The sequence below is a fragment of the Sorex araneus genome, chromosome 2, assembly GCF_027595985.1.
Source record: "Sorex araneus isolate mSorAra2 chromosome 2, mSorAra2.pri, whole genome shotgun sequence".
In the NCBI taxonomy this organism is placed as follows: Eukaryota; Metazoa; Chordata; class Mammalia; order Eulipotyphla; family Soricidae; genus Sorex; species Sorex araneus.
The window spans coordinates 322,968,405-322,991,158 of NC_073303.1; the positions used below are offsets into that span (position 1 = coordinate 322,968,405).

The window sequence follows — 22,754 nt, forward strand, 5'->3', positions numbered from 1 at the left end:
ACTCTGTGCTAATATCTGTTCATCGATAAACCCCAAAACTGTTAGCATCAACCTTCCATTTCATTCTACGGTTGAGGCGGACGTAGGTCAGTTTAAGCACCCAGACCTGAGGCAGGAAAAGATGCTTCAGAAGAGGTGGGGGCGGGGGGGGGGGAACAACATGGTCTGAGCCTGGCTTGCAGTCCCCAGGGCGAGGCTGCCCAGGGACACGTGACCGAAGCCTGAATCCCCAGAAATGTTCTCCACTATGTAATTCATTCCTGAGCACTGAAAACATGCAGCTGACGCTGGGGCCATGGAGTAGCCTCCACTTAGGAGCCTGCAGAAAAAGGAGAGGGTTTTGTGGTTCTGAATCTGCAATTAAGTACATTTCGCTAAGTTTCCACAGAACAGAGAATAGTTGATTGTGGTTTTTCTTTTCCCCTTCCTTAAGTGCTAGAGACCTACACTTTAATGTGAAATAGTATTTCTGAATAACACAATTTTTATAATGTATCTTCTACTCAAAAGTGCCTCAAGAGTTAACAGGATATGGGTTTTAATAGAAAGTTAAGCTACAGGGATGGTGGGTGTGTGTGTGTGTGTGTGTGTGTGTGTGTACACTGTGGTAACATTGATTCCCTTCATTGTTTCATATCTTTTTTGTTGTTTTGGGGTCACATCCAGCCATGCTCAGGGCTTACGCCTGGCTCTGTGCTCAGGGATCACTCATGGTGGGGCTTGGGGACATACAGGGTACCGAGAATCAAACCTAGGCAGCCATGCAAGGCAAACGACCTATCTGCTGCACTAGTCCCGCAGGCCCAAACCATGGTATTTTTAAACAAAGAAAACTTAAAATAGTTTAAAGTAGGTCAGAAAGAGATCTCTGACCTGTAGTCTACCTTGACTCATAATTAAAAGTTATGTCACTGGGGAAAGAGGAATTAACAAGTAAAGCAAAATAAATAATACAAAGACTCATTCACATAGGTTCACATTTTATTTTCATAATCATCTCCCTATAGAAGCAACAGTCTGCACTTCTATAACATATTTAAAATTCTATTCATCAAGAGCTGGAAAAAAATAACAATGAAGCCCAGAGTCCATACACAAATGCCTTACTCTGCATATGTACACATAAATTCAATATATTAAATATATCCGGTAGACTGGCTTCACTTACAATATAATAGAACATTGAATATTAGATTCTGAGCACATTCATGCAGATTTTCACTTTGGTAAAAGTGATAATACAAGTTCTGGAAAACAACTTTTCCTCTTGTAAACACCAAGTTTTCCACTTCTGACAATACTTTCTCAGGATAAAGGACTTAAGTGGAAAAATAAATGCATAAAGAGGGAGCAAGTGTTCTTTGCTGGACTAGTATAACCTGACAGTGAACACCCACAGGTCCTGCAAGCAGGGAGAGAGGCTGCACTTGCACAGTCTTTTAAGGAGTTTAAGGCTCAGAATCACTCAGCTTTATTGGATTTTTTTACAAATATATGGTAAAAGTGTAAAAGAAAAAAATTTCCACATCTGTAATGGGTAATAGCAACTAATAGCAAAATAGTCTAAGAAATCTTTTCAGTACTGCCAAATGAATGTAAGAGCCCTAGTTTCTGAAAGAATCAAAGGTGGAATGGCAATGATGAGATTTCTGAAACATTACTATGTCTCTAAATACAAAAGCCTCAATACAGCTACATTCAAACTGTTCACGGTTGATCTCCAAACAATGGTTGAAAACGAGTGCCACCCTAGAACTATGAACAATGCCACTTACCAGTGTAAATGCAGTGTATCAGAATGGAGATTCCTACCCTAAAACCCGCCCGGAAAAGCAGGTGTGCCACTTCAGGCTCTGTCCAGGACTGCCTGGGGAGCAGCTGCGCCCGACAGCGCCAACGGTGATCTCCTCCATGCTGGCAGAGGTCTAGCCGAGGGAAGCACACACAGTCGCACTCCCAAGCAGCAGCCGTGCACACACAGGAAGCCACTCGGCCGCAGCTACTTCGAAAATCACACGACCAGTGTCACGCGCCTCTTTCCCACTCAGACTGCGAGGCGAGTCCACGGGAGTCACACTTACGTGAAGAATGCTTCAGCAGCAACCTCTGAGGAAGTCTCCACAAAAGGATTAAGATCGTGACAGCACAGTATTTCAAATATACATATCCGTCAAAGACAATTTTCCTTCTGCTACGTTTTTGCAGGATACTGCATTTCCCAGGTCAAGTTATTATCCGGTTACAAATAAATAAAACAATTATTTTGAAGGAGAAAAATGTGAATATATTACATTGATGGAAACATTACCCATTCATTAGAATATATAAAAATGGTCCTCATTTTTTCCCATTTAACCGTAAATCATGTGAGTTGGAGACATTGACTATTTTCTGTGTGTGAAAAAAAAAAATCCTTATTTTGGAGAAAATGGAAGACATTTACACAAGCACTTTACTATATACCATCAGAACTTTCAGACTTACATATAAGATTTATGTGCATTTTTTATTGGACTGAGTAAGGTTCAGAATAGCATCTAGTCCTGTCCCAATCTCACCTCTGAAAAGATTCAATAATTGAAATAAATCTTATTATCATGAAGGTGCAGGGGGGTGGCGGGTGCGGGGGGAGGGGGTGGTTCCAGGGGAAGGTTGTAGGGATCATGGATGTCTTTTCCAATCAAAACAAATTTGATTTTGGTTTTTGAGCCACACTGAGCTATGCTCAAGCTCTACTCCTGGTTCTGTGCTCAAGGATCACTCCCAACAGGGCCTGGACTCAGGATGGAACCAGAATCAACTGCAAGCAAAAAAAGCGAATGCTTTCACCCTGTACGATCCCTCTGGCACCCAAACTAAGCACATTTTGTAAACACTATTTTGTTTAACCCATAACTTAGCTTCACTTTAGCAGCAATTATTAAATTAAAGGCAAATAAATTCTCTAACAATAAATTATAAGACCGTAAGGGGAGGAAATATGTGGTTTGTTTTTTTTTTTTAAAGAATGCAGGAGGTATAGAATTTGGCTTGCCAATTTTAAAAGCAACTGAATTCAAATGGAACAGCAATTATTTTCTGTCAGTTCCTGCTGTCTCGGAAAAGGTCTCCTCTATCATGAAAAGGAGGAAATGCTTCACAGGTAAGGGACGGTCCACTGGGTGAATATGAAGAAATGGAAACTAGAAATCCATCCTTTTAGCATTCAGACCCATGGCCGTAATGAAGTCCAGAGAGACGCTTTCAGACGAGTCCATGAATGGCACCTTGGGGGGATCCTCGTTGGCTTCCACAGAACAGGACCCTAGCACAGTCCCCCTGCGTACTCATCTTCATCTTCCTCCGCGGGGGCGGCAGCAGCGCCTTCACCCTTGGCCTGCGGTGCTGGGGCTGCCTTCTTCTTCACTCCCCCACCTGGCACCACCAGACTCAGTCCCAGCTTCGCGTACTGTCAGGACAAAGCAGGGCCGAGAGGGAATCAGAATCGCAACAAGTTACCTACAACAAACAGGTCCTAGTCCAACGCCTCAGGAAAACAAATCCCCTTGCAAAGAGGAAAAGAAAGCAGCGACACTTTAAAGCTCACAGTTGCTCTGCTATCTGAGGGCTCCTGAACCTGACTTGATGGGCACTCAACTAACAGAAACAGTCAGAGCCACGCGGGAACCCCCAGGAATCTGGCCACGCCGAGTTACCCATTACAGAAAGACCTCAGAAAGGTCTGCTGGGCAAGACAAGAGGGACGCAGCGAAAGAAAGTTAAATATATTCGAGTTTCCTAAACCTACATGAAAATTTACCTAGAAAACAACTGTTTCTCTGTACCTGTCCTTATAAATGCGCTGAGGGACTGACACTGATGTGATACCATGAGACCCCTTAGGGACTCAACAGGTCCTGCAAAAGAACACCACCAAAGAAGAGCCGCAGCCCACCACGGCTCATTTTCTGTGTGTGACACAAACTCACTGACGGATTCCTCCCAACAGGCCGGCAGGAGAGGAACAGGCACACCGTGCTTACACAGGAGTCATCCGAGCTGACGGGCAGTTACCCAGAAACCTGCATCTATGTGTCACAGAAGTGGGACCGCAAAGGCTGGGCTGAACTGCCTCTGTCGCAGGGTAAGCTCAGAAGAACTTACAAATGAAAAGTCCCGAAAGGAGGAGAGAAGGAAAACCTGGGCAGTGTTGACACAGGCCAAAAGGGAGAGGAAGAAGGATCTGGAAACCCACCGGGTGACATCCAGTCTAAATCCCAGTCACATTCAGAGCAAGTTCCCTTTTGTGAAGCAGATGGAGGTAAAAAATAAATGGGGAGGGAAGAATAGAGCAAGTTGTGGGTGGAAAGAGGAAAGTTAAGCCAAGGCCACTCACGTCATTGTCCATGTACTTAAAGAGAGGCGAGTTGCAGACGTCCGACACCTGGTCTTGGTCCTGCTGGTCATACCCTTCCAGAAGCTGCTCAAGGGCGGCACAGTCTTCACTCCCATTGAACCCTGGGATGCTACAGCAAACACAGGTCAGGCAGCACTTGCCTTCACAATGCAACCACGGGGAGGGCCTTGCCGCCAGCAGACACTGGGCAGGACTGTTTCAGAGGAGGCTGTTGGCAGCACGAGGCTGCCAGCCGCCCCAGGACACCCAGGCCAGGCCCCACAACGAGTCACCCAGCCAAGATGTCAACAGCATCAAGGCCGAGACTGCACTGGAGGGACAGGACAGCGGGCAGGGTGCTAGCCTGTCATGGCCAACCCAGGTTCCATCCCCGGCTCCCCATGTGGTTTCCTGAGCACCGCCAGGAGTGATCCCTGAGCTCAGAGCCAGGAGTCAGCCCTAACACTGCCAGCTGTGGCCCAAAAAGGGGTTAAAAAAAGAGTAAGCTTGTCCAATGCAAACAGATTCCTTCTTCTCAGCACCCACTCATACTAGATCTGAGAACACTGTTTTCTTAGCAGGAAAATATAACCATACCATTCAAGTCATTCACTCCCTGGGACGTTCTCGATTCAAATAACAGAGCAAACACCACGACTTAGAAAAATCCCCCTGTAAACGCTGAAACGCCGATCCGGCATCCCTATCACTATGAAATGAATTTAACAGCGACAGCTACAAAATCATCTTTGGGCAGGGACTGCTAAGTAGCACTCCTGGACGAGAGACAGGAGGGGCAGCTGTGGTACCTGTAGCTCTCTCGGACGCATCTCTCTGCAGCCACGTAGTCACTCCTGTGCAGGTGCACCAAGACCTGCGCGATTGTTTTCTGAAATGAAACCGGTGATTATGGTTCTAATTTCCACCTGTCAACCAAGTCGAGTCGCTGACATCTGGAGTTTCACTCGAGTCTCCGTCTTGTCTGTACAGAGAGGGATTTCTAGGCGGTAACGTGCCCAGGGCGGCTGAGGGAAAATAGACTAGCGCCACACTTTAATTTCCAAACAAACCTCTTGGGGTCTTGTTAAATGAAGCGACCAGGCAGGCCTGAGGCCAGCTCGAGAGTCCCTGGGAATCTCTTGAGGGCTCCCCGTGGCTGACACTGTCAGCCCAAGGCCACTTTTCTCTAAAAGCTTCACAACCGCCACGCCGAACACCTTGAGGAAACGTATCTAAGAGGCTTACGGCGGTGCAGCTAGCAGCCATGCCATGTTCAACCCTCGCCAGGCCTCGTCATGTGCCCAAGGCTGACTCCAAGCACACAGGCAGCAGTAAGCCCGAGCACCGCTGCATGTGGCACCCCGCCTCCCCCAAAACAAGCCCAAACCCCCAACTACATAAATATGGTAAGTTTAATTTTGAAAAAGGGAATAAAAAAGAGGAGATAAACCCATCTAATTGTACAGTGAAAGTCTATAATTTACTTTGAAATCTTTAAAAGAGATACCAAGAAAAAAATGTAGGAATGGAAACTTTAGATAATGATTCTATTTATAAATCAACAAAATTAGCAGTAAGCTCCGATGTTTACTACCAAAGAGCCCTTCAAGTATTATTTAATCTTTCAGATAAAAAAATGTAATCTTTGGGGCTGGAGTGATAGCACAGTGGGTAGGGTGTTTGCCTTGCACGCGGCCGACCCAGGTTCGATTCCCAGCATCCCATATGGTCCCCTGAGCATCGCCAGGAGTAATTCCTGAGTGCAGAGCCAGGAGTAACCCCTGTGCATTGCCAGGTGTGATACAAAAAAGAAAAAAAAATGTAATCTTCATATAATTTACTGGTCTATAAGTTCTGTCGTTCCTCATTTATCAGATTAAGTCACTCAATATTTTATTTCAAGTACTCAATATTTTAATTCTAAAGTTTTCATTCTGCTCATTTCTATAGTTAACTATTGAGTATTTTCTAGATACTTTTATTATTTTTAATATTTTAAAATCAGTCCCTTTGCCCTCTGCTTTCAGCTGCGTTTCTCTGTATCTGTCCTTATAAGTGTGCCTAGGGACTGACACTGGTGTGAGACCCTAAGTCACAGCAGGGACTCACAAAGGTCCTGCCAAAGAACAACACCAAAGAGACACGGCCCACCACCACTCATTTTCTGTGTGTGATACACAAACTCACTGACGGATTCCTCCTAATAGGCTGGGCAGGAGAGGGGACAGGCACACCGTGCTTACACAGGAGTCATCCAAGCTGACGGGCAGTTACCCCGAAACCTGCATCTCATGGAACAGTGAGTCTAATGTCGAAGTCCAGATCTGGTCATTCCAGCATCTTGGTCACCTATGTTGGCATCAGCAGTTTCCTCGACAAGACTGGCCGTGCTTCCCTGGTTCCTCTCTTGAGGTGTTTGGGTCGTACCCTATACTGCGAGTGCTGCAGGGATCTGTCGGCCTGCGGGCGGGTGGCCTGGCTCCCCCACCCTGCGTGCTCGACCCGAGTCCAGTCCCTCCGCTGCCCTGCCCTGCCCCACACTGGTGTCCAAGAGGGACTAGGAGCTCTGAGCAGTGCTTTTTCTTGTATCAGGCCTTAAAGTCTTTGCTCTGGCTTTCTGGATGTGTCCCACACAGGCAGCGCTGGACAGGAACCCATGACATGTGGAGGCCTAGAACCATTCTCAGGGGAGCCCACCTTCTCTCTCCTGGTGGTCTTAGTGACCCAAGTCACTCTTGGTGCTCTGCCAGCACAGGCCACTGTCACAACTTCTGCTCCATAATTAAGGCTCACTCAGAGCAAAGTCATGGAAAATGGAAAAAGAAAAACAAACAAACAAAAAAAAATCCAAAGCGATTTCTTAGTTGGCCTGGTTAGAAAGATGAGGCCTGGGGCTGGAGTGGGTAAGGTGTTTGCCTTGCATGCGGCCAACATGGGTTCAATTCCCAGCATCCCATATGGCCCTCTGAGCACCACCAGGAGTAATTCCTCTGTATAGAGCTAGGAGCAACCCCTGAGCACTGCCAGGTGTTGAGAAAGAAAGGAAAGAAGGAAGGAAGGAAGGAAGGAAGGAAGGAAGGAAGGAAGGAAGGAAGGAAGGAAGGAAGGAAGGAAGGAAGGAAGGAAGGAAGGAAGGAAGGAAGGGAGGAAGGGAGGAAGGGAGGGAGGGAGGGAGGGAGGGAGGGAGGGAGGGAGGGAAGAAAGAAGGGAAGAAAGAAAGAAAGAAAGAAAGAAAGAAAGAAAGAAAGAAAGAAAGAAAGAAAGAAAGAAAGAAAGAAAGAAAGAAAGAAAGAAAGAAAGAAAGAAAGAAAGAAAGAAAGAAAGAAAGACAAGGCAGCAGGGTTCCGTGAGGGCTGCTGTGGGCTCACATGCTTAGCAGCGCCGGGAATACGTCCTGTGCAGCCCCAGCCAGGTGCAGCCCCCAAACCAACTGAAGAACAGAAAGCAGTCAACACGCTTTGTATAAGCAATGCTGCAAGAGAAGACAGAAAACACTGGCCAGCCGGCGTGCCGGTGCCTCCCTCACGCCACGGCCCTGGCGCCATCTGCTGCAGGCAGCTGCAGCTGCCATCTATGCTGTGTAAGTCTTAGCTGTGATGAGCAGAAAAATAGGCTACAGTGCTTTGTTCCTAAAATGAAAGGTACAGCCATCATTATCTATTTATCTATCTATCTATCTATTTATTTATTTATTTATTAGGCCACATCCAGGGATGCTTACTCCTGGCTTATTTATTCCTGGCTCTGTTCTCAGGAATCACTCCTGGCAGGCTGAGAGACCATACAGGAAGTCAATAATTGAACAACTGAACCCAGGTCAGCCACATGCAAGACAAGCTCCTGATCCACTACATTATCTCTTCAGCCACCTCATAAGCATCATTTAAAGATCCTGTATGCAATATTAATGAGAGCCAGTCTGAAACACAGTTACACCTAGATGAAAAATTAACTACTGTAAGGCCAAGATATGAGCACTCTCAAAGCATACCTTATAACAAGTAGCGTAGTTCTCAATTTCTTTATAGATATTTTTTTCTTTCTGAATAGACAGTGCTGCCTCATCAAACCTAAAGACAAAACAAAGACATAAAGCAGGTCTAATGACCGACAGCAGAGACTACTTCTGTGAAGTATTTGAGATTACAAGTGATTGAGAAATTAAGACAGCGGCATTTTAGCAAACGCTCATCTGGCTTGTCTTTTAAATGTTCCAATGACCCATTTAAGGTAGTAAGCAGACAGATAAATTTAAGAAAAAAGAAGAAAATTTGACACAGGTCAATGGAGAGTTCAATCTTGGGTAAGAAGCACCCTTCAGTGACTTTCAAACTCAACAAATGCTCTGGGAATGTTTGTCCTGTGTCTAGATTCTAGTGACCGTCTTGGTCAATGATGAGAAGTATAGTCTTCTTCTGTGCTAAGTGGGTCTTAGTAGTGGGGCAATGAATAGAAGAGTGATTCCTCCTTGCTGGGATTCACACAAGGCTCAGGAGAGGGGCTCTGGGTTTGGATTCACAGAGTCAACCACACCAGACGGTGTGTTCGCTCAATCTGCTCAACTGCCTCATATCTTCTCTAGACACAGGACAAAGTCCCACCAGGAAGCCATACCAATGAGTGGGAAAATTCTTAACGATGGAATTATAACTGAGATAACAAATGTGATAATTGAATGTCTTGAATCATTAGAACTCGGAAGACAAAAGATAAGCATTGAATGATTTTACCTATGTGTGCAATTTAAGGCTACAAATTAATGAATAAAATGAAACAAAAAGATAAACCATGGGCATTGAACTAAGGCTATGCAAGAGGGAGAGATCAGGAGAGAAGGGAAATAAGGAGTAAACAGGAGATAAAGAAAAAGAAAACTGGTTTCTCTCAGGCTGCTGAGGCAGGCCTTAACCAATAAAGCAAAATAGATGATCACTGTTGGTATAACAGCAGAAAAAATGAAGATCTTTTAAAATTTAATTTAACGTGCCACCTAGTAAACATCAATATTTCTACTGGTCACCTAGTACATTCTCAAATGTGGGCCAAGGGCACACTGGACAGACGAGAACAGCTGGACACTCACCTGCGTCCGCGTACTAAGAGTCGGGAGGCTTTTCCCAGCAATTCAACTGCCTGCCGTAAGCGTTCCTCATTCTGAAGGAGTGCAAAAAAGATACAGAAGTGTTGGCGGCTTTCATGTTGAGACCTTCATGCTCACCTGCTCCCCGCCAAATTACTGGACAGGAACGTAATAGAACTTGGCAGGACTGAAGGAGAAACAAGTGACCACCAATCCATCTCAATACTCTTTGATTATAAGGGAACAGAGCTCAGGTGGACTTTTTTAGTCCTGCTTTTTATCTCTACTCTTGTTTTCCTATACATACGGAGTTTAAATCTTTTATATATTTAAAGGGGATAAAAAAGTCAAACTTACCTCAAACACATTAGCTGTCTGTTGATATAACTGTACGGCCTTTTCTGGATCTATATTTTCAATAAGCCTATAGAAAGGGCAACAAAATCGGACTTCTTTGAGGAAGAAAAAACCATTATTTTCCAAAGGGCTTTACTGAGGGCAAGACAAGACTGTGCATGGGCAGGAGCCCCCCACTCACTTTCCTGCTCGCTCCAAGGCCATGGCGGCCGTGTCTGGAGTGCCGTTCTCCAGGTACATCATGCTGGCTTTCTCGATCAGCTGGACAGCCTCTGGCAGCTTCTGCATCTCCTTCAGCCAAAGGAGTCAGAACGGGACCATAAATTAATCAGTTCAGAAATACAAAATGATGTGACATTATGCAAGCAAGAAGTCCCAGGGTCGTATCTCCTTTCCAAGGGCCTTTTGCTCAAACTACTAGTACTTAAAGTCAGGTGCACCTGGAAGGTTCTGCTCAGGACTCCCAACTATGCAAATACATTAGAAGCTGACTGGCGGTGGGCTAAGGCTCGGCTGCAGCTGGGTACCCACTGGACTAGACATGCCACCTCCCAGAAGTGGCCAAATTTCTCCCCACTCCCTGCTGCCCCATACACCCAGGCCCGTCCTTTCTCTCCATCAGGATGTTAATGGCTATGCTGAGCGCCACCAAATTAACGGAAAAGCTACCGTAACTCTTAGTAATATCCTAAGAGTTTAATATATCCAAACCAAGAATACTTTTAACAACCAAAGTGCTGTATCATTTAACACCTAAGTAGCTCAGCAGAAGACCACATGAGTGTGTATCTTCAAATACACAGAGACATCAACATGTAAAGTTTACTGGCAGGCATGACTATATTATGGCAGGCAGAACATGATCTCAAACCTTAGTGAAGAATGTACCTTTTTGGTAGAAACCAATGGTCCAAAAAAGAATCAAGAGTCTAGAGTTTATGTTGAAGGATAAAGGGGAAGATAAATCTAATAAAATGCAGTTTAATGGCTTTAGGTCGAGGTTTACTCTGTAAAGATGATTTCTTCCCCCGTCCTCTTTCCCACTGATAAAGCAAATATAATATACCCCTAGCATCTGCAATATGAAATTATGTCGGAGAATAAAAAGAAACATAACACACAAATAAAACTTCACGAGTTCTGCCCTCCTGAACCAGACACATAGCTCAAGACATGAGAAAGCAGTATGAGTAAATACCATCTAAGACACATTTTTTAAAAAGTCGTAACTACGTCTCATTGCTACTGCACCATATCAAATGTATCTAGGACTAAGGCTGATGCCTCACCATCACATGGTGGGCTGGCTATGGAAAAAACTGCTCTTTTAGATTCTCATCCTATTCTTTCAATGAGACACTATCTTGAAGAAAACTACTCACATTCAGTGATCTGTGTGCCTCAATTAACTTACAATTTCTGTGGACCAAGTAGGATATGAAATCAAAACACAGTAAAATAGCAGCACCAAGAGGTCCTGTGTCATCTTCCCTGAAACCGGGAATGGGGAATGGGGAGAGAATGTCAAGATTTGGATGAGAAATTGGAAATGTGAGCGGAATGAATGGTATGCCAAAGAGCTCAGGACACCCACTTCTGCTAAGAATGGTCCGACAGCATTTAATTCACAGACAAGAACATGCCAGCAAGCATTTCCTTTTGTGTTTTTCCCTATGCATCTCCATTATTCAAAACAATTTCTTTCAAATTCTCAACTTAAACAGACACCAGAATGAAGGCTCAAGTCCTCACTACAGCTTAGCATCCTCCTTAGAACATCCAAGGAGGCAGGGGTCCAGGATGGTTACTGCCCCACCTTACAGGGTGTATTCCATGCCCAGCACCACCCCACCAGCCAAGCATGACCCCGCAGCGCGGCTGTCTGTGTTCTGCACCTCCAGGAGTATGTGATCTCCTGTGCAATCCTGTGTGTACATCACCATCCCCAGTGATCACGTGACTAGATTTGCAAGCACTGTGACCAAATTTTCAACCACTGGCAAGCTCTATAACTGAAATGTGCAACCCCAAGCAGACAACGACGCCAAGTGCACAAACATACCACCCAAATGTGCAGCATTTCCTCCAGCTCAGAGCATATCCAGCGGGGTTGGAGTGATAGTGGGTAGGGCGTTTGCCTTGCACGCAGCTGACCCAGGTTTGATTCCCAGCATCTCATATGGTCCCCCGATCACTGCCAGGAGTAATTCCTGAGTGCATGAGCCAGGAGTAACCCCTGTGTAAAGCCAGTGTGACCACCCCCCCCCCCCAAAAAAAAGAGCACAACCAGCACCACAACAAAGGGAGGGAGATGAATGAGCAAAAAACACATCAGAATATTAGCTGGGGCTGGAAGGGTCCTAGGTTCTAGGACCTTGCATCTCTACACAAAGACAGCATATGCTAATACAGGCACAAGGGGCAGGACTACCAAAAAAGCTTCTGAGACAGAAACGCTCCCTGACGATGGCTCTATCAACAGACAGAAAGACCCAGCTGGGAGTACCCTAGTCCTCAGGGGGAAACGCAGAATGCAGGAGAAGCTCAGGGCAGGCAGCTTGCTCTTCTACTATAAAAGAAATTTTAGCTGCTAAGATGCTAAGGAATTGATGCCACTATTCTGATTTGCCTTGCTAAGCAAATTTCAGCCAGAAAAGCTCCAAGACAATGGCTCTGTAAACAGGTGAAATCTAAGAATCATAATTTAAACATTTTCTCACCATCACAGGCTCAAATAATGCAGCAAAACACATCCTCATGCCTGACCCCCTCAGGCATTTAAGATTTTGGAGAACTGACTTTACAGGCTTTCACAGAATTATAATTTCAAGACCTTAATAAACATAATAAAAGGTTTTTATGAATGACACTAGAAAATCTTCACAAAGATCTCAAGAGTCTTAACATTTAACAGTAAGCTGTAAAACTGTGGAGAGCATTACCTCAGTAGTGTCTATAAACGTATACAAATGAAGACGCCTGCCGTGACTGGAAAATTAGCTGAAAGGAAAAAGCTAGGTATCTACTGGCTACTACTAATATTCTCTAATCTTTCCAGTTTCTGAATGTTCTAAAATGAGTATTCACTAATAAAAAAATATGAGTTATGATTATATATCACTGAAGTTAAAAACAAAAAGTTTTACTAAGATATAAGTTGTTAAAGCAAAGCTACATAATAAATAATTCAAAAGATCTTTTTACCAGATTAGAGAACATAAAAATGGAAAGGAAAATGTTTCAAGTGCCGTTCAGCATATTCTGAGAGTGAGTGTCATAAAGCAAGATGCTCCATCTCACTACAACAGGATAAGAATTCCCAACCTGCTTTTAAGTGATCAAAGTAGCACAGGCAATTAGTTAAAATATTTCCATCAAAAAGAGTCAATTAGAGAATATCAAGAATCTAAGGTTCTCGGGGCACAGTGGGTAGGGCATTTGCCTTGCACGCCGCCAGGCTAACCCGGGTTCAATTCCCAGTGTCCCACATGGTCTCCTAAGCACCTCCTGGGGTAATTCCTGATGTAAAGCCAGGAGTAACCCCTGTGCATTGCCAGGTGTCACCCAAAAAAGCAAAAAAAAAAAAAAAAGAATCAAAGGTTCTCAGGCCAAAGGATAAAAATCAAAAACAAAATCTTTTCTTTTTAAAAACGCTTAGTAGTGAAAAAATACTAACTTGCAATCTTTTATTAGTAAGATCTTCCAAAAGGTTCTCTGCTTAGAGATACCCTCTGTCCTGGTAACCAAGCTACGCACCTTCAGAGTCCCTTAGAATACATTCTTATGAAACCTCACTTCTGAACTCCCTTTCTCCGGACACTGAGAGTATCCGCAGCTTCAATTACACACTGCAGGTATGAAATCTTATGGGAGACTCTCCTGCCTTACATCAAGGAGGAGTTCCAAGCTCCACATATATGTACTCTAATGCCCTGTGCATTATTTATTTTACTTTTAAAACAGTTGTGACATATTACCTTTAACATCATGCCAGCTTGCTCGTAAGCTCTGCAAAAAAAAATAATTTCTTGGATGAAATATTCATAAATTGAGTGAAAGAGAAACATCAGACCTCAGATAAGTAAAATTATTTCAATCAAAATCTAACATTTGTTTTTTTCTTTAATAGTTACTGAACACAATAATCCTAAAAGATAACTGTCATTGTAACCTGTATATCTTGAGTTTTTAAGATTCGGAGGAAGAGAGAAACAAACACAAATGACTTTTATTAAAATCTATACAAATTAACATTATCAGTTTATAACAGGAAAAATTACTGACCTATTAAAAAAACAGTATCACTGTATCACTGTCATCCCATTGTTCGTCCATTTACTCGAGTGGGCACCAGTAACATCTCTATTACACTCAGCCCTGAGATTTTAGCAGCCTCTCCTTACTCGTCTTTCCTAACGATTGGAGGCTTATTCGGGGTCAGGGGAATAAGACCTATTGTTACTCTTTTTGGCATATTGAATACACCACGGGTAGCTTGCCGGGCTCTCTGAGAGGTATGCATATATCTTTTACTGTATTTTGGGATATGAATACTCCATGGGGAGCTTGCAAGGCTCTCCCATAAGGGCAACAGACTCTTGGTAGCTTGTCAGGTTCTTAAAAAAAACAGTAATATTGAAAAAATGAAAGACATATATTTACTTACTTGGCAGCATGGAAAAGTCTGGATGGATGTAACAAAGTTAAAATTAAGGAATAAAAGAAAGCAAATCAACAGTATATAAAGATTTTTTTATTTCAAAGACTGTTAAAATCCCTGTTTTGCTTGATACCAAAATTCTACAATCAGATAAAAAAAATGAATCTTTTAGGAATGCCTCATGATCTGTGCACTCCCCACGCAGGGATTATGGGAGTCTTCGTCACCTGGTATCATTGTCAGTGATGCCATACCAGAAACAACAGAATGCCTTCTGAAAACACAGAAGTCTTCAAGTGGCATGATTCATGCTGATAAAAGACGATTTTAAAAACTTTCGATCATCTGCAGATTTTACTAGCATGCAAGATTGAAAACCTATGACTTTAAACTATGTGTAAATCTGAGTTCAAACACAGGGAAGAAGCTATTGTTAAAATTCTCAGAGCAGCTTATACCATGCGACTTCTTCACTCAGGGCCTATCACGAGATTTCTCCTGATTCATTCCCCAAGAAATGATCAATTAAATATACATAATCAATTTTCCAATGCAGCTCTACAGAATGGTGAAGATTTTACCATTAATCTCTGTGACTGTCCCTTCAATCACTCTTCCAGTCGGGTTCCCCTCACCAGTTTCCAGCTCTGGCATCTGTTTCTCTGTTTGCTCATTTCCACTCTGGAGAAGCCCTGCCCTCCTGGGCTTTCTCTGCTCTCACACCTTTCCAAACAAGTTCTATTCTACTAAAAACTACCTTGCTTCACGAAAACAACCAGCCAACCAAATAAAAACCCACCTAACTGCTTTTTAGTAACACTGCATCTATATGTAGCAAATGTCTAGGAAAATAATAAGTTTCTAACAACATAACTGAATTGCTGAGTCAGTTGTAAAGGGTGAAAAAGATACGCCCTGTTATTCTCATGGGCTGCAGCCTCTCTGAGGCAGGCATCCTTCGCCTGATCGAACTGTTTGGCATTTTTGAAAGCAACAGCTGAAACGACACAAAAACAAACAAAAATACTATTTCCATCATTTATAAAAATTCAAATGAATCATTGTAACAGCATGCATTGTTTTGAAGTATTATTAAAAAAATTTTTAATCACTTAGGAAATCCATTAAATTGAGCAGTACTTTTTTTTTTACAGCAATTTCCCCAGGTTTTCTGCATCACTGAATTTAACGTATTTCCAAAAGCACTGCAGATGACATATATTGGATGCTATTTTCAGTCTTCCTGACATCAATATCTAAGCTCCTAGAAGCTCAAGTTGAGCCAATGTTCTCAAAAAGAAGAACCTGCCACATAGAACCTTATCCCACCAGTTCAGAACTGAGAAATGAAACTGATGTTTCACTTATAGATTGTTTCATCTTTTATTTTGAATTACATTAACACATTAAATATTTTTATAATAAACTCTGCTTTCATAGAAGTTCACTCTTTAACAGGTGTCTAAAAAATTAACATTTGAACCCAACTTCTTAAAAGACTGAGGTCTCCAGGGCTGGAGCGATAGCACAGCGGGTAGGGCGTTTGCCTTGCACGCAGTCGACCCGGGTTCTAATCCCAGCATCCCATATGGTCCCCTGAGCATCGCCAGGAGTAATTCCTGAGTGAAGAGCCAGGAGTAACCCCTGTGCATCGCCGGGTGTGACCCAAAAACCAAAAAAAAAAAAAAAAAAAAAAAAAAGACTGAGGTCTCCAAAGTGGGTTGGAGTGATGTTACAGTTCAGTGGGCGCGTGACCATGGCCAACTTGGATCCTGGCTTTGATTCCTAGGACAGCACATGATCCCCCAGCCCTGCCAGGAGTGACCCCTGAGCACAGAGCCAGGAGGAAGCCCTGAGCACAACTGGGTGTGGTCCCAAAACCAAAACAACAACAAAACAGAAGTGTCCAAAGAATTGAAATATATTGCTGTTGTAAAAGTGGTGCCATCAGATCAAAAGGATTAAAAGTAGTCCAAAATATGAGCTTATAGGGGGCCTAACACGTCATGAATGTTTAGCAGTGAAGCTGATTAAATGTGTCCCAAACAATTTGCAGATCTAACCAGAACAAGGCGATATTATGGTTATTGATGAAGCAGGGCCTGAAGAATAGGACAGTGAGTATGGCCCTTGCTTACACAGGGCAGACCTGGATCCAGTCCCTGGCACCCCACACAGTCCCCTGAGCCTCACAGGAATAATCTCTGAGTGCAGAGCACAGAACACGCGCGAGTACCACCAGGTGTGGCACAAAAACAACCATAAAAAATGTCAAATGAATATACAGATGATGCTAAGACGAGCTGCACATCCTCCCTCTGCCCCTCTAGGGAGGGAGGAAGGGAAAAGAAGAGGGTGAGGGAGAGAGACGGTGAGGGAGGGAGAGAGAGGGGGGGGGGAGGGAGGGAGAGGGAAAGAGAAAGAGGGAGGGGGAGAGAATGAAAGAGGAATTGAGAGAAAGGGGGAGAGAGGGGGAGAGAGAGCGAGAAAGAGGGAGAGAGGGAAGGAGAGAGAGAGGGAGAAAGAGAGGGAGAGGGAGAGAGAGAGAGGGAAGGAGAGAAAGAGAGGGAGAAAGAGGGGAGAGGGAGAGGGAGAAGGGGAGGAGAGAGAGAGTGCATCACTGTGCCAGTCCTCAACACATTTAAAAATAACAGCTGGCAGGGTGGGAGAGACAGTACATCAGGTAGAGCACTAGTCCTGCACACGGCTGTCCCCATCCACCCTGGCACACACAGGTCCCCTGAGCCCACTGGGAGTGATCCCTGAAGACAGAGCCAGGAGGAAGCTCTGAGCGAGCTGGGTGTGCCCCCGCCCCGTACATATGTGATAACTGGGGGAAAGCCGGGAGACGGCAGGCTCTAGAAACAGAGGGCCCCACTCCGGAGTCTGACTTGGAGCACAAGCGCTGCGGCAGTGCGGTAGGAGGCGCGGCGGGGCGGCGCCTACCTGCTTTCCCATACTCTGAAGCAGCGCTGTCGTAATCTGGCTTCCATTTGAAAAACCCGGTTTTCAGACTGAAACAAAAAGACATTTAACAGATGTTACCACCCACGAGTAAGTCAGAGCCCGGCCTTTAGCAACCCTGCAGGCACTGGGGAACGATGGGGGAGAGGATGGAGCCACCAGCCCCGAGGTCGGCTCCTCCCCGCTCAGCACACCTTAGAAGCACCTCCAGGCCCCTCTGAAGCGCAGAATCCAATAAGCAGCTGAATCCAATAATCAACAAACATCACCGAGAAAAACTCAGGAAGGCAGAGATAGCAAAGATTTCCCCTTGGAGTCCGCAGAAAGAAGCAGAGAGAGAGAACAATATGCACAGAGGAAGGACTAGGGGCCTAGAGAGACAGTACAGCGGGTAGAGTGTTTGCCTTACATGTGGCCAGCCCAGGTTTGATCCCCAGCACCACCAGGAGTGATCCCGGAGTGCAGAGCCAGGAGTAACCCCTGAGCATCACTAGGGGTGCCCTCCCCCTGAAAAAGAGTATCAATTAGCCCCCAGTAAACAGAAAGATGAGAAAATTCTTAAAACAAGACCTCACCATGTCAGCCAAGGCGCAAACTCAAAGGCAATCATGTTTGAGTATCTCCTCTTACTTGCTTTTTCTGTGACATTTTTTAAAAGCAATTCCAGATGTAAGAGTTTAAACTAACTCAAGTACTGTCAAGTTTGGATGTGCCTGAAGACTTACTCAACAAATATCACCTTAAATTCTAAATTTAATTTAGTGAGAACCCAGGTACAAGTAGCACTCATTGTGTAAAGGAGGGCTCCAGATAAAGAGTTCCCCACCTCTGCCAGCAACATCAGAATATGCTTTTATTTGCTGACAGAGCTTTCAATCACCCAGAAGGCTTTAACTTTAAGGGACATTTCTTTGACAACTAAGTTTAGTGAACATTTGTATCTGTATAATATATTGCTGCAGATTCAAATCGGTAAGGAATCGCCCAAGAAATTTTATGAGGAATCTTGTGGTTTAGAAAAAAATTAAGAGATACAGTTGTAAATATAGTGAACAGTGGCCCGCATCCTCTGTTTTAGTGAGGTGACTCTGGGTGGGGTCCAGAATTAGGTCACCAGAAAGGCCAAACTATTGTTAGAAGCTCAATTTGTCTCACTCCCAGACCCTGATCTGCCACAGAGGGGCAGGGACTGGAAACCAAGTTAATGACTGATTGTGAGACCCGAGGAACCTTCTTAAGATCCCAACAGCCTGGGTTTTTCCATGACTCGGACTTTGCAGGCTGGCAAACACCTATGCATGAGTTCCCCTTATCAACTTTTCCAATAAACTGTCAAATCTGTTACCGATGGTCTGGGGGGCTCCTCTGGCAAACCAATCAAGGGGCTCTCCACGGGAGCTCCAGTGTCGTCAGGCTGGGGACGGGGGAGGATGCGGGCGACTCTATGGGATAAGCCCTACCTATCATCTGTTGGGGCAACCCAATGCCATCTCCAGGTAATGACAGGTGGCTCTGAATTCAGCTGACTCAGCTAGGGTCACAGAGACCTGCCTGCTGCGCTGGCGTGGGAACCACCCCCGCCGGTCGCAGCTGGGTCCGGACTCTTCTCGGCACCTTTCTGTCCCGGCAAGTCTAAACCCTAGGGGAAGGGACCCCCTGGACTCCCCGTCTCCTCGGCGGCCGGTTCAGGCGAAGACGGCCAACTTGGTACACGTCTGCTTAATGAGCAGGCAGGACGCCTCACTGCCGCGTCCACGCTCCGCGCTGCCGGCAGCGGCCGGGGAGAGAGAGAAGGGTGCCCGCGCGCGTCTCCGGGGCAGTCCCGGGGCTACTCGGGGCTCAGGCCTCCCCGAGCACTGCTGAGGGTACCCGCCCCTCTGAAGAGCGAGGAATCACAAGAACTCGGGGTTCCCATCTAACGGGGTCCCATGGGCCCCAAAGCCGAGGCACGCCGCCGTGCGCGCCGCGATTCCTGCCCCGGGACGCGGGTCCGTCTGCGGCGACCCGGGAGCGGGGCCCCAGAGCCCAGCAAGGGGAGCCCGCGGCGGGGGCGGCATCCGCGCGGATGGGGGGACGGGGCGGCGCGTCCACGCAGAAGCCCCCCAGGGGCGCGAGCGCGCGGGCCGGAGACGGGGAGGCCGAGCCCGGGGCCCGGGCGGTGGACAGGCCCCTGCGCGGCCGGCCACTTCCGGCACCGGACGGCCGCGCGGGCTCCAGTGCGCGTCCACTCCCCGCCCGCGGCCCGCTGCCTCGGCCCGCGGCCTGGACACGCGGCGGCCCACTCACTGCTTCTCCGCCTTGGCGATGTGCTCCAGCGCCTCGTTGATCTTCTGGGCCGCCATCCCGCCGGCCGGCCCGACCTGGACAGCTACTGCGGGCGGAGGCGGCGCGGGGACGCGGGAGGAGGCGCGACGGCGGCCCGCGGGGCCCAAACCGGATCCGCGAAGCTGCGCCCGAGGCGGCGGGGAGGAGAGCTCTGCGCAGGCGCGGACGCTGAGCACCCCGCCCGCTGCGGGGCCGCTCTCGGCTGCTGCGGCTGCGGGGCTACCCGGCTGCTGGGGGGTGCGGTGCTGGTGCGGTGCTGCGGGGCGGCTGTGGGGCTGTTGCTAGGATGCAGGGCTGCTGCGGGGATGCGGGGCTGTTGCTGAAATGCGGGGTTGCTATGGGGATGCGGGGATGCAGGGCTGCTGCGGGGATGCGGGGATGCTGCGGGGGTGCGGGCTGAGGAGCGCAGGCGCGGTGGATGCTGAAGGGCCCGTGCTCTTTCTTTCCATAAATATTGGACTGAGCAGCTGTCACATGCACTAAGTGCCCCGCAGTCACTGGAGTATGGTGGAACAATGACTGACAAAGTGACACTCCTTGGAGCCAGCTTCCCCTTGTCTGGGACGAGTCCTTGGCTTTCCAAATGATCGCACAAGCCCCATGGATAGAACAGTTTTCGTTTGCCACCTTTGCGCGACAGTTGTAGGTCCATCAGTGTGGAAAGCAGCCTTCTCCCTAATTACTCTCAGACCCTCCTCTGCTGTTAGGAGCTGTGCTAAGTGCTCTGCGTGGAGGGTGGGAATCGGGGCTGTTCGGTTGATTCCATTGTTATCCCGGGTGACGTGGTGGTGGTGGGCAGGTTCTTTGACTCTGGGGCTCCAGGATCGAATCAAAGTAAGAAACTAGTCTGGGTTGATGCAACCCAAGCAGCTTTATTTAAATGGGAATGACAAAAAAGCGGAAGCAGGGTGCCTCGGCCCGGAGAGTGCTTTGCTTTCCCCCTTTCCTACTTTTGTAACCGGGGAGGTGAGCAGGCATACTTCACATCTTGCTATAAAGCTCATACTTTTGTAACCGGGGAGGTGAGCAGGCATACTTCACATCTTGCTATAAATCTCAGGCATATCTGGGGTGAAGGGGCGGTTGGCACACTTGATGGTGCTCTGGGCCTATTCCTGCCTCTTCTCAGCTCTGGGGACGGTGTGTGGTGCCTGGGATTCCAGTGGGATCATCCTGCATGCGAGGCAAGTGCCTTTACCCCTGTTCTATCTTTCCAGTCTTCCAGACCACACTGCTTTGTTTTGTTTCCGAGTCCTGGGCATAATTTTACCTTCTTGTTGAGTCTAAGGCCTGCAGGACAGTCATTGAGATAAGACATTTAAGATGGTCCTGCTTTGACTCTCAGGTCTGGCCCTGCATATTCCATTCATCCTTGTGCTTAAAGCGAACATTTTTCTTTCCGGATTTGTACCGGCCTGTTTCCCTCGGCCTCACTCTTCACTGCCTCAGCACCCCTGTGGCTGATTCCTGAATTATGGCTGATTCCTGAATTGTGGCTGATTCCTGAATGCATATGCAGCTCTGGGTGCCTAAGCTCCACGTGCTCGGCCACATGGGATCTTGCCTGGTGACGTTATTAGTCCCTAAACAGTGCCCTTCCTGGTGTCTATTTCAAGCACTTAGCATCTGTACTCTAGCTCACCCTACTTGGTGCCAATTTATCATCATCACTAAATCCCTCCCCTCTTTTCCTGCCCCCCCCCCTGCTCTTAACCACATTTTCCTTCATCCTTCAAGATACTTCTCTTGCTTCAGGGCACTAGCTCCTCTTCCAAACACTCCCAACATCCTCACCCTCTTCCTCCTGATCTGAAATGACCCCAGTTCTCCACCTAGTCCAGAACTGCTCTTGAGCAAGTGAATGAGGATGGAGGAAAACAAACCATCCTGCTGACTTGACCCATTGGTTATCCAAATGCCATGAGCACCAGAAGAACTCAGCTGCTGCTGAGAACCACTGGCAGGTCCCATGGACCCCTGCCCCACTCGTTCACAGGACTATTCACGCCTTCCTTCTCAGATCCCTTCCAAGGCAATCTGTCCAGCCTGCCAACATTCACTCACTTTTTGTGCAGTAGAAAAGAGGAATTAGCAGAGATCTTTGACTTATCCTGATCTCCCTGTCTATCTCCACGTGATCCTAAAATTTCTGCTTTTTCTCTGATGTCAGTGGTGTAGCTGCCCTTGACCCTAAGTCTGTTGTCCCTCTCAGGCAGTCTTGGGATGCACACACAGCCTTGCACAAGGCCTCTCACCGCCTGGCTGTCTTGCCTGAGCTGCCTTAAATAAACGTGATCACTTTCTGCAAAGGTGAAAATGAAAGATTTTCATTTTCTTACAGATTTCCTAAGCCCCAGGCATCGGGACCAAGTCAACAGGATCTGCCACATTTTACTAATCAGAGTAAGTCTTTAAGCAAACCCAGATTCAAAAGGTGGACAGAGAGAGAAGCTGCAAAAAATTGTGGCCATGACTTGCAATCCACAGAGCTCTAGTATGGCTGTGCCTAGGAAGACTGATGCCGGTGCCTCTGTTGGGGAAAAGGAAGCGTCCCCCCCCCCCAAGGTTACATTTAATAACCCCTGAGTGCCATGAGCATCTAAGCTGTTGAAAGTATCCAGACGTTTTCTTAGGGGTCTATACCAAATGCCTGTATTCTGTCTCTTTCTCTCTTGCATCTGGTCCCTTAAGCTTTCATGAGCAGCTACTCTGCACGAAGCACCATGCCAACATGCAGAATCCAGAAGTGAGCAGCGGGAACAGAGGGGAGGAAGGAAATCTGTTGCTCCCAACCCAGGGCTCCCCAGCTACCGCCCTGTGCCCTAGACATGATTGCTGGGAAGAAATGACCTTCCACACGACCCAAGACGTTTCCTAGGGAAACAGAATCCTACCCAAAGTTAATCCCGAGTGTTCCAATGCTCGAGCCCCCTCAGTGTCACCCCGTCTTGAGGGGGAAGGCTGTCCTTTTCCTCAGGCTGAGGGTGGTCACT

At 46.7% G+C, this 22,754-nt stretch overlaps 1 protein-coding gene across 1 annotated transcript; it reads right to left on the reverse strand.

Moving 5' to 3' along the window:
- Positions 1-963: 963 nt before the first annotated feature.
- NAPG (NSF attachment protein gamma) lies at positions 964-19,895 on the reverse strand. The gene is made up of 12 exons (XM_055126908.1): positions 19,723-19,895; positions 17,419-17,486; positions 15,385-15,469; positions 14,479-14,496; positions 13,790-13,820; positions 9,994-10,103; positions 9,813-9,879; positions 9,459-9,529; positions 8,367-8,445; positions 5,185-5,264; positions 4,376-4,505; positions 964-3,448 (listed from the first exon to the last, which is right to left on the reverse strand). Exons 1-12 carry the CDS (start codon positions 19,776-19,778, stop codon positions 3,305-3,307), a joined length of 939 nt encoding a protein of 312 aa, XP_054982883.1. The 5' UTR covers positions 19,779-19,895; the 3' UTR covers positions 964-3,304.
- Between the last annotated feature and the right edge of the window lie 2,859 nt (positions 19,896-22,754).